Source organism: Mercurialis annua, linkage group LG3, assembly GCF_937616625.2.
Source record: "Mercurialis annua linkage group LG3, ddMerAnnu1.2, whole genome shotgun sequence".
Lineage (NCBI taxonomy): Eukaryota > Viridiplantae > Streptophyta > Magnoliopsida > Malpighiales > Euphorbiaceae > Mercurialis > Mercurialis annua.
In genome coordinates, this window is record NC_065572.1 from 15363365 (window position 1) to 15376549 (window position 13185).

General features: G+C 33.3%; 1 protein-coding gene across 1 annotated transcript; it reads left to right on the forward strand.

Annotated features, from left to right (window-relative positions):
- Positions 1-11599: 11599 nt before the first annotated feature.
- LOC126671742 (36.4 kDa proline-rich protein-like) lies at positions 11600-12701 on the forward strand. Its single transcript, XM_050365537.1, has one exon. It carries the CDS (start codon positions 11663-11665, stop codon positions 12524-12526), a length of 864 nt encoding a protein of 287 aa, XP_050221494.1. The 5' UTR covers positions 11600-11662; the 3' UTR covers positions 12527-12701.
- The last annotated feature ends 484 nt before the right edge of the window (positions 12702-13185 follow it).

Here is a 13185-nt window from a genome sequence, read left to right on the forward strand (position 1 = left end):
TGCTAAAAGTAATCAAACCACATTTGATTAATACCAAGGAAGATTAAAGAAGATTGTTAAAATTGGTATAAGGTAATTAGAAGGTTGATTGAAAAATAAGTATCGGGAATACTACAGTATGAGTAACGTATCACGGCTATGAAGAAAATAGCAAAGTTGGTATAAAGATAAAAGAACTACGAATTAAGAAAATTCGAGAACTAATTTTTATGAGGGGTGATTGTAACACCTTGAAATTTGGGTATCCAAAAATTAAGCGGTTTATCTCATTTTAAAGGATTAAAATAAGATAAATAAGAATTTGGGCGGAAAAATAAAATAAAAGAGGACCCAAGTAGGTCGACATTGAAATTTTAATAGGGAAAATTTCAATAATAATATTCCATAATAAAAAAGGAATTGGGTTAAAGAGATAAATTTAAGAAAGTGGCTAAAAGTCCACTTTAGCTCAAAATTGGAAAATAAGCGTTTAATTCCCATTAAAAAAAAATTAAATAAATAATTGAAGAGAATTAGTATTTATAAAAATAATATCAATAAAATAGTTATCGATAATTATTTAAATGAAATTTGGACGAAAAAGTTGGAAAAAGTGGAATTTAGCTCAAATTGGAAATTGAGCGTTTTTGGCCAAAATTGCCAAAATAAATTAACGGAAAATGGAGTTTAGAGATATGAGAATAATCACTGCTAAAAAACTGTGTTTTACCGACGGATTTTAGCGACGGATTCAAAATCCGTCACTATTTTTTTTTACCGACGGATTTAGCGACGGACGGATTTAGCGACGGATTTGAAATCCGTCGCTAAATTGTCATTTAAATTGGCGGGAGTGTTCCCGCCAACTTTAGCGATGGAAAATCCGTCGCTAAACACTCCCGCCAATTATTTTTGATATATTTAGCGACGGATTTCAAATCCGTACCGACGGATTTTAGCGACAGATTTAAATCCGTCGCTAATTACCGACGGATTTTAGCGACGGATTTAAATCCGTCACTAATTTTAAAAAAATAAAAAAAATCTTAAAAAAAATTATTAAATTAAATAAATTTTTTATCAAAAAATTATTTAGAAAAATAATTATTAAAGAAAAAATAATTATTATTTTTTTAATTATATATAATATTATTTAAATATAACATAAATATATATATTGAAAATATTGTTATTTATTTATTCATTAATAATTATTTAAAATAACTATTAATTATAAAAAATAATTATCTTAAAATGTGGGAGGAAGTATTTGTCATTTTTTAGTTACATTTAAATATAAATATACATATATATATAACAAGAAGCTGAGCTGGTTTAGGTGGAGATACGCGCGGGAGAACATTAAAGTTAAAGAGCAATGAGTGGGAGCAATGGGAAGGATGGGTGAACTACTGGGAAGTTTGTAAAAATTGCGAGTGGGTGATGGAGGCAACGGATGGGTAACCGAAGGCGACGGGAGACGGGTGGGGGACGGAGGGTGACGGAGTGTGACGGGTGTGTGTGATCGATTAAATAATAATAATTTATTTTACGATTTAATTTTTTTTATTTTTTGATAATTAGCGACGGATTTAAATCCGTCGGTAATTAGCGACGGATTTAAATCCGTCGCTAAAATCCGTCGACAATTTTTGAAAAATCCGTCGCCAAATTTTTTGGTCCGTCGCCAAAAATTTAGCGACGAGGATTTTCCCGACGGATTTCATGCTTTTAGCGACGGAAAAATCCCTCGCTAAAAGCAAGCATTTTAGTAGTGAATATTATTTATTTAGAAATAAATAATACGGAATTGATCGGACTTAAAAGATTTAGCTTTCGACGGACTTAATTGGGCGAAAGAAAAGTTACGAATCGTGAAGTGAGGAGGTGGCAAGTCAAGGGACCAAGAGAGAAATTTTCCATAAATATATAAAGGAATTAATATGAAATTAAACTCAGAAATTTCATTTGAACTCAGCCATAAAAAAAAATATCATCATCTCCTTCCTTTAGAAATTTTCATGCAAAAACTTCAAATTGCCATATCTTTCTCGTTTCTTGACGGAATTGGACGATTCTTGCGGCCACGAAACGAGAAGGAGGAGCTCTAGTAATATATACCTTTTAAGAAAGGCAAAAATCACGATTTGAGGTTAGGATTAGGAGCTTTAAATTTCGGGATTTAATAAAAATAATGGTGATGATGAATTTGAAGCTAAATATGATGGTTTTGGCATGTAATGAATTGATATAGCTGAGTTTAATTGATTTTATGGTGAGATGGGAGGGTTGTGCATTGAGGTATGTGTGAGGTTTTGGCCTTAGCGTGGTTGCCGACGGTGATAACCACTGTGTCTACTGGAAACGTTGTCCAGCAGGCGATGCCATCATGCCTGGCAGTAGCACGATGGAGCTGAGCTCCAACAGCTTTGGTGCAATGCGCGAACGATGATCAAGGACAATCCCTCCCCTTGGTAAATTAGGTGAGGGCAGGAGAGAAGAAAGGGCCAAAGTTCAGCCTTTTCCGAGGCTTAACGGGGTTGATTTCTATGTAAAATGTTAAGCTACGAAGTTAGATATCAATTGTAATGCAATATGGTTATGAAAATAAACGAATGGATTAAGATTTTTTCGATGAAAATTGGATGAGTAATAGAGATATAGGGCTTTTTTGGCATGATTAAAACTCTAAGGAAATGAGTTTTAGTTAAGCGTTTTACGTTTAAAATGTAAACTATAAATTGACGCAAAAACGTGAAGTGGACGTAAAACGGATTTTAAGTTGAGTTTAAGAATATAAGTTGGTTATAATTGATATAACCATAAAAACTATACTGGATTAAGGGTTTGAAAATAAGATTTGGGTAATACATTTTTAAAAAGATTAAATATGTTATCGGTTTTAAATAAATCGTCAAAGCTTAAAAACTAAAATTGATATTTAATAAGATATCAAACTTAAAGACTATGTTGATATTAAAATGAAATTTACCTAAAGCTATGAATTAGGTTTAAGATTATTATGTTATACGTTTATTAGATTTAAACGTATCTGGTTATGATTTTATAATAGGCATCGACGAGCTACAGATTTGACGATTTGGGCTATAGGGTTCGGCCAAGACAAGGAAATCGTAAAAGATTGAAATACCAAGTTGTGAGTATATTTTACTCACTCGTATTATCGTATCAAAATTTATATTTGATATATATATTATACGAATGGAAAGAAATGCATCAGATGCATTTGTTGTGTTGATTGAAATTGTTATATGTTTGATTAAATTGATTGGATCGGCTATATGGAAATTGTTGGATTGAATTGTTTGATTATATGGATTCAATTACTTTGCTTCTGACTTGATAATTATTTGCAAAGTGAATCTGTGTACGATCCAAAATAGTTATGTGATCACAGAGTCGGGTCAATCTAGATGATAAAAATAGATAGGAAATAGACTAACTTATGACGCGTAAAGACATGTTAAACTGGGTAGAGACATCTCGGGACCTATGTCTAGGGAGTTAAACTCGGTAGAGCGAGGCTCTCAGGACTCACCTTGTATATATTGGATATAAGTGTGATACCAGTTTAACTCGGTTCAGCTATCTCGAGACTGTATCACTAGGTACAAGTATAACTCGGTCGAGCCATCTCGGGACTTTACCTACAAAGATACATGAGAAAGCAGTACTCTCGTTAAACCTAAGAATGAGCCTAGGTTAAGAAATGTCCAGGATTAAGATTAAGATTAGGATCAGATCAAAATGTTTGTATACGTGAATTGTTTGAATTAAATATGATTATATCGATGTGGTTGTATATATGAAAATGGTTTTAAACGCCATGCCTATTTTGATAATGTGTTTAACGTATATCTCACTCAGATTATAGCTGACCCCGTTGATTTAAACATTTTCCGGTGCATTGACCCAGGACTTGACAAGAAGTCCGCTTTTGCATGTATAGTCCCGACTTCGTGGTTTGCAGCAGTAGTATATGTCTGACTTGTCATAATCTAGCATGGCAATGTATATAGTTTCCATTATTTTATATGAATACGGGCCAATATGTTGTATTTTTTCTACGGAGATAGATTCCCGTTGTATGACTCTGAACACTAAGTAGTTGTATACCTCCTTCCTTTTTACATTATTGTTTGAATTCGACATACGAGTAAGTTTTAATTATGCAATTAGTCTATCTATTCAAATTACATGGATCTTGTGTTGGGTTTTTGAGAAAACAAATTTAAAATTTTGCTGCGTTATGAACCTAGAAAACCCAACATAGTATCCATCCATTGCTCTATCAGAGCAAGCAGTAAAGTGTTATCACAGATCCTTGTAGCAGTAAACAAAGAGCGGCCAAGCGAGCGAAGCCGAACTCATCTACCCGGGCCTTGACTAACTCATGCATAGCTTCATACTAAATCCGGACATTCACAAAGTTCACAGAAGTACGAAAAGGCTCAGCGCCCGGAAAACACAAAGAATAGAATTGCCAGAAAACATAGAAGAAAGAAAGAAAACAAAGCTAAAACAGCACCCTAGAGGTCACTAGCGCCAATGCCACGACACTAGTGACAACTTGCGGGCCACCAGTTAAGGGTTGTGGCTTATTGGCTAAGTTTTGAGGTTTGCTTGTTTCATTCTTAGAAATGAACACTCGTGCGCGTGTTGCAGCTCCACTAAATGCTGATGCTGATGACGCTATGTCAGTGGAGGTTAACCAAAATGAATCAGGGATTCAAGCTGGTAGATGACAAGCTGGCAGAGGTCAGGCTGGTAGAGATGAGGCAGAAGGCGCGATGGTGCAGGTGCTCCAACTCCAAGTGTACCACAACCGCCTTTGGATCCGTTCGATTTCACTACGTTCATGGCTGGGATTGCTGCACTTCAAAATAATCAGGTGCAACTGCAGGCAAGTCAAGTCTCCATGTAGAATCAGTATGTTATGCTAGGGCAACTCGTGCAGCAGTATGTACCACAAGCTGGAGGTGGTGTCCGATCCACTAATAAGGATATGGTGATGGCTTATATGAGGCTAAAGTCGATTGGGTTTGATGGAAATAGTGATGCCTTAGATTTTCTACAGGAGGTTGAGCAGAATGCTGAGGGGTTACAGGCTATAGAGAGGTACACTATCGTTCTCGTGGAGATGTCCTTGAGGGTCCTGCTAAGGATTGGCTGTCAATAGTGTTGCAGTTAGTTATAGTCCTATTATGCATATATAGTTTGTGTCAAACGGTTTTAAAATGATATGGCTTTACTCTGTGTAAATAGAACTTTTAAAAAACTGCGCTTAAATCATTTGCTATGCGAAACAGGGTTATGCTTGATAAGAGATATCGCGACATAAGACCCTGATTTCTGTAAATCGTTTTCAGACGACAAGTGAATGTTTATAATTGTAACTCTTTAAATAGCTTTTCTGAAAACATATTTTGATATATGTGATTGTATGGTTATAGTGATCGATTGCGAAAAATTTATTGCATTTTTTTAAGCCTTTCTACGGGTTTCGGAACTATCATTCCCATTCCCTAGCATCGGTCTCGGCTTGAGATTTCAGGTCCTGATATATATATATATATATATATAGTGCCTCCACTCTATGTAGTTTTCCTATGCTATGTTGTTTAGTGAAAAAAGTTTATAGTGGCTCGTGGCTTGCAATGGGTTTCGAAGCTACTAGTCTCATTCCCTAGTGCGGTTGCAACTCATAGAATTGGGTCGTGATAGTTACATCCTTCTAAATTATTTAACAATCTTTTGATCCAGTAAATCAACTTATAAATTCTATTGTGTTCTTTTAAAAGTCTTTGCGTAGACGAGCTGTACGAAATCAACCGCAGAACCAGATCGGGGAAATTAATGTAAATTTAGAGACTTAATGTGCCTCACATATTTTATGCTTACTTTTTTTGTATGCTTTTGTTGGAACTTTGATGCTTCAGATGTTTATATTTTTATTGGCATTTTATTGCCTAGGTTGCTTATCTTTTTGTTGGCACTTCATTGCCTCAGATGGTTGTATGGCCGTTTGGCATTTTCATGCCTTATTTTGTTGACTTTGTGTTATCGACATATGCATCTATACGTCGTTACGCTCCCACATTTGATATAAACAATTAATTGGCATTAATTCATATCTAATGGTTTCCAAGTGTTTATTTTAGCATTTTTATGAAGATTTATGCAAAAATATACAACAGATGATCGTTTGTCCCTATAGACGTTCGTTTATCTCTTACAACTCTTCCTCAAATATTACAGTCCCCTAGAAGAGCCGCCAAACGAGCTTCATACGAATCGTCTAGAGTGACAAACGATCGTCTATCAACAACAGAAAATCGTCTATCTACTAAAGATTCAAACTTGTTCATAGCCGTTAACGAGCTTCATACGAATCGTCTAGAGTGACAAATGATCGTCTATCAACAACAGAAAATCGTTTATCTACTAAAGATTCAAACTTGTTCATAGCCGTTGAAAGCAGACGATCGTCTAGAAAAAGCAGACGATCGTCTAGAAAAAGCAGACGCTCTTTTGTCTGTGTCTGTAACATATTTAATGAAGAAATAGATGATCTCCAATGGGAAAATTAACCCCATGGACCAATGAGGCTTTGCCAAGTCACACAAGAAGATAAATTCATTTCTTCTAACCTATTGGGTTTGGTTAGAACAATTGAGATAGAATTTTACAACTCAATAACTCAAAAACTATCTCTCAAGTTCATACATTGTGCATCAATTAGATTGTTAGAACATTTATTGTTTTCTTTTTGAGTTGTTGATTTAGGCTTGTAAAAGTCAATCAGTTATAAGTTAGGGCTTCGGCTTTGGAAATAATCCAAATTGGGCGTTTAGCTATAAAGCACCATTTATAATTTGTAATCACTTTGATTCTAGCAGAAAATCTCGATCTTTAATTGACTAGTGGACGTAGGACTAGTGTTTAATCTAAACCACTCAAAAAATCTATTTGTGTTCTTCCTGAACCCTAACTTTTTCTCTTGCTATCCTAAACAAATTTTAGTTAGTCATCAAACCTAATTCACCCTCTCCCCCAAGGGATTTTAGGCATGATGTTATGTTGGTTTATGAATATTTATATATGTGTCATGTTGTTGTAGTCTCGGAGTTGTGTCGAGCATTTGGTTATATTATTGCTTTTCTAAATTGCTAGATTTAGGTTGGAGTCTCGGTTGTCCCCGAGCAGTAGCTTTATGCAGGTTATGTGCTATATGTTATCCGCGAGGATAGGTACGGGTTTCTGAGCCACCACTCCCACACCTTAGCGCCGGTCACGATCTATGAAAATGGATTATGACATTGGGCAAGCATATTATGATATATGAAAGTTTTATGCCCTCTGGTATGTTTGACGAATAATGATGTATGTATGATTTTTGTGTGTGTGTGTTTCTCTCTCTCTCTCTCTCTCTCTCTCTCTCTCTATATATATATATATATATATATATATATATATATATATATATATATATATATAAAAAAAAAAGATGCCTCCAATCTATGTAATAGTCTTATATTATGTTGTTTAGCAAAAAAAAAATTATAGTGGTTATAGGCTTGCTACGGGTTTCGGAGTTACCACTCCTATTTTCTAGCGCCAGTTGCAACTCATATAATTGGGTCGTGACAGTTACATCATTCTAAATTATCCCGAACTCGAGTATTACATGAAGTAAGATTTATTACACCTTTTAATTTATTTATCAACTTTCTGATCCAGTAAGTCATTTTATAAATTCTATTGTGTTCTTTTAAAAGTCTTTGCATGGACGAGCTATACGAAATCAACCCCAGAACCAGATCGGTGGAAATTGAAGTAAAGTTAGAGATTAAATTTTCCTCATGGTTTAAACGATATGTGAGTATCACTAATGCCTTTTTTTAATTATCTCGTCATTGAATGATCTATATACTTTTTATGTGGTATAGACGCAATGTCTAACAAACTATATAACTAATCCTTATATTTCGCGTCTCGCACAACGACAACTTAGACAAGGAATACTGTGTAAACAGCATTAAATTTCGGGCTCTGATTATTTTTATTTTTATTAATTACACTAAATGATTAATGGAGTTTGGAGTTTAATCACGGAGTAAGATGTTGTATTCTTAAATATAACATTTGGGTATTACACTCCATAGTTTACTAACCTATTCCGTTATTATAATATTTGAATATTGCATTTTTTTAGATGAAATTAGGTCCAGCATTACTAAAAGCCTACTTATTCTCAGACATACGGACGTGCTTCTTTCTTTGAAAAAATACATCTTTCACTTTCACACTTTTTTTTACGATTTAACTTTCCCGATGACCCTTCTCCGAATTGTTTAAATGGAATTGCTAGTTTTCAAATTTAATATTCATAAACCCTATCTGCTACGAATTGGATGTTTAGGACACATTCCATATTTTAGTGATAATTTCTCTTCTTGGATTGTTGGTAGCTCTACTGCGGCTGCCGAAGCCACCGGAGGTGGCGGCTGTTGTTGATTGGTAAGGTTTTGAGGAGACCGGTGCCGTCTTCAATCCATCGTGTCTTGATGAGCGTACCAATTGTATTTTCAAAAACAAACTTTGACGTTGTATTTTTGAGAATATTTAACTTATTCTAGGTACTTATCTAAAGAGGCATTTTGAATATCCGAAATATAGGCTAACTTATTTAGTAAACATAAAAATCAACTCAATGTGGTGTCCTAAGTCACAAAAAATCCTTCTCATCCAAATAAAAATAAATTAGTTTTGAATTTGGATTATAATTTAGTTTTGAATCAAATTTTTATTTGGCTTTACAAAATTATATGAATTTGGATTTAAGTCAAATCCCAGCTAATTTTAACAAACACTAAATTTGAAATTATTTTTAAAGTTTAGTTATTTTAAAGTCTAACTCATTATTAAAAATCAACCAATTCAACTAATTCAATCTAAAATCGAATACCATCTTGTTGGAAATGAGAAAAAAATTTAAAATTTGAATAACATTAATTTTAATCAGTCTGGTCAAAATTTGGATAAATTAAACCAATAAAACTATTCTCAAATAAAGAATTAAAAATAACCAAAACAAAAAAAAAACTATAAATTGATTAGACTAATTTTCTAAACTCGAACCTCAAAATAAATTCATGTATCTCAAAGCCAGCCATAAACCCTCAACCAAAAATTTGAACTTGAAACCCGAAACCTATGATTTGAAATCCAAATATAAAAATTTAAAATTCAAATCACCAAATCGTTGCTTAATTTCTGAAACCAAAAACTTGAAATCTGAAATCCTAAATTTAAACCTTGATTTCCAAAAATCAAAATTCAAGACCCAAAACTTGAATTCAAAATTCAAAATGCATAATTGAGAAATCAGAATTCGAGGTTTAAAACCCAAAATATAAAGATTAAAATTCATGATTCTATTTTCTTAAACTAAAATTTGAATCCTGAAACTTGGAATTCAAAAGTAAATACGTATAATCCTAACAACAAACCCAAAATTCGTCACTTTACTTGGGGTATTTGTCATGGCTCTCTCTCGTGCAATGAGAACTTGGCTAAACGTTTAGTTCCTGCGTTGAATCTTTGTCCCCAATGTGGATCTACGCCTGAAACCGACCTTCATGCCCTCAAAGACTGTGACGAAGTTAGGGGTTTATGGCTTTTGTCCCCTCTGAGTTTGCGTGTATATTCCTTTCGAGTATCATCAATGGTAGAGTGGCTTTCTGGAATGTTCTCGGCATTTAAGCTTGAAGAATTACAGGATTTTCTTATTATCCTGTCGATATCTGTAATGACCGTAATAATATCGTGTTCAACAATTATCGAGTTCCTACTCAGGCTTTGTTTCGCAATGTTCATGATATGAGGGCCTGCTTTATGAATCAGAGGGTGATCTCTCAGCGTTCTAATTCGCCCTCAGATTGGCAAGCCCCTCTCATTGATTTCTTGAAGATTAACTCTGATGCGGCGATTGTTGTCCACAAAAATCTATCCATCGATGCTGTTGTTGCCAAAACCATGCAAGTGTTGTGCTGAAATATGGAGTCACTGTTTTGCATGGGGTTGTTTGCGATGAGTTGGCTAAAGTTCGTGTTGTTCTCCTAGGACTGCATGTAGTTGAGTTCTTTCCGTCAATGAAGCTGTTAGTAGAATCTGACGAAGCCAATGTTGTTCACCGCCTCCAGTAGCTTGCTTCGGCCATTGACAATATCCATATTATAGTTGATGATTGCTTAGAATTGGTTAAGAATAGAGAGGTTATTTTTCAACATATCCGTAGAGATGGTAATGTTATCGCCCACTACCTTGCTAAATGGAGTGTTTTTTTTTGGCAAAGATCATTTTTTTTCATGGTGAAATTCCTTTTCCGATCAATGAGCTTGTAACTTCGATTCCTTAAGTTAATAAAGCTCCTATTTTCTCTCAAAAAAAAAAGACTCAAAACTCAAAATAGAAAATAGAAAATCTCAAACTCAAAATTGGAAATCTATAATCAAAACTGGAATTATTTGGGGTGGTTGTTAACAAATTTGGAATTATTTAGAACAGTTGTTTGCAGTTTGTAATTTTTTTGACTTAAAAATTTAATTGTTTTCAAATTGTTTTTTTATTTTTAAAATTAGTTTTATTAAAAAAAAAATTATAATTAAATATTATCTTAATACTTCATGTGAAATTTTAGATTTGAAATTCTATATATTATCTAAAAAAAAAATTTAAATTCATTTATTTAAAATATAAAGTCTGAAAAGTGAGATTCAAAATTTAATTTTAAAATTCAAATCCATAAACAACAACTAATTATAGATGCTAATAATATTTAGTATCACTTTTATAAGTATATACTTAGTATCATATGATTCATTCTTTCATAAATTTTATAATCCTTTTTTAGTAAATATTATTTTCTTAATATGAATAAATAAATTATATATATATAAAAACAATCTTGAAATGGTAAACTTATATATAAACCACAACTAAGTATAGATGCTAATAATATTTTTGCATAAAAGTAATAATGTATTTACTTATATAATCTTATAAAAAATTAAATTAATTATTAGGAAAATTGAAATTGCACAATTTTATATCATCAATAGCTGAGATATTTTTAATGTTTAATTTTTAATTTTTTTAAATTTAGTTTCTCCATGTGAAAGTATATATCTGTAATTTTGATATTTTAACTGCAAACTTAAACAATTAAAAAAACTGCTCGCAGTAAGCTTGCAATAGTGATTATAGAGGAGATTGTGAAATGCTATAAAAATACAAGTAGTAAATGAGTTTCAATAAAGGATAATTAAGTCATCAGCAATTATACCATAGAGTGCAAGAAGAATATGTACAGGTATTGTAATGTTCACTCAGATAATGTCAAAATTAAAGATGTGCAAGCACGTACACTAAAAATGGGCATGATATCATATAGTCCTCATCAGCAACTTATTTTTATACTTGGCAATGTGCACACTACTAACTATAATAACCTAAATAAGACCCGCCACATTTTCTAATTTTAAAAATGTGTGTTACGCTTAATCTCCATCTATAAAACTCCCATATCCTCATTTCCAATTCTCATCACCCTCAAGAAGCTAATAAAAAGCTTAATTATACCAATCAAAATATTTTAAATATGGCTTTAAGAATTATAGCTTCTGGGGTACTTCTCATATCTCTTAATCTTCTTTTCTTTACTTTGGTTAGCTCTACCTATGCATCCGACTACACTAGCACTCCAACATCATCAACACCAAAGCTAAAAGAGTATACACCCGATTACACTAGTAACCCATCATCAACAACACCCGAGCAAAAAGACTATACACCTGACTACACTAGCAAACCATCATCAACAGCTCCCGAACAAAAAGACTATACACCTGAATATAATAGCAAGCCATCATCAGCAACACCAGAGCCAACAAATTATGCACCTGACTACTCCAGCCACTCATCATCAGAAACCTCAGAACCAATAAACTATGCACCTGACTACACTAACAACTCGTCATCATCAACACAAAAACCAATGGACTATGCACATGACTACTCTAGCCACTCATCATCAGAAACCCCAGAACCAATAAACTATGCACCTGCCTACACTAACAACCCGTCATCAGCAACACCAAAACCAATGGACTATGCACCTGACTACTCAAGCAAACCATCGTCAACATCTCCAGAGTCGATAGACTACGCACCCGATTACTCCAGCAGTTCATATGATAAACCTGCCAAGTGTCCAAAGGATACTCTTAAATTAGGTGTATGTGTCAACTTATTGAAAGGTTTGTTGGGTGTTACAGTAGGCACCCCACCACATGCTCCTTGTTGCAGCCTTATCGGTGATCTTGTTGATCTTGAAGCCGCTGTTTGCCTTTGCACAACGATTAAAGCTAGTCTCTTGGGCATTGACTTGACTCTTCCCATCGACCTTAGCTTATTGTTGAACTACTGTGGCAAACAATTGCCAAAAGGATTCCAGTGTTCCTAAATTAATGTAATTTAAATTGATTTCTGTATTTTCAAGAGTTGTTTTTACTGTTTTTTCATATGTGTTTATTAGTTGTTGAGAGTCTTCTTTTACCTGCAATTGTATATTGCATGTTCGTTTCGAATTGAATTGTATTTTTTTCAAAATTATGAATTTATTTTTTTTGAATGACTAATTTTGTATTTAAATTTAAAACGGATTGTTTCTTATTTATATTACTTACACTAAATGGTTAATGGAGTGTGGAGTTTAATCACGGAGTAAAATGTTGGATCCCCTAATATAAAATTTGGGTATTAAATTCCAGAGTTTTCTAACCTATCCCGTTATTGTAGTTTCTGAATAATTTTTTTTGTTTTATTGTAGTTATTAAAATTATATTTTTCGGCCCAAAAGACAAACGCCTTATTTCGAATATCCAAAATATAGGCCAACTTATTTAGTAAACATAAAAATCAACTCGATGTGATGTCTTAAGTCACCAAAAATCCTTCTCTTCCAAAAAAAAAATTAATCTTCCAAACGAAACAAATTAAAATGCAAAAATAAAGGTTCAGCGACTTTTAAAATCAATTTATTGTTTTAGTCATTCCTCAACTTTTAGAATGACTATTTAAAACATAAAATAACTTTCTAATATATTTTCTAATAACCCGTAA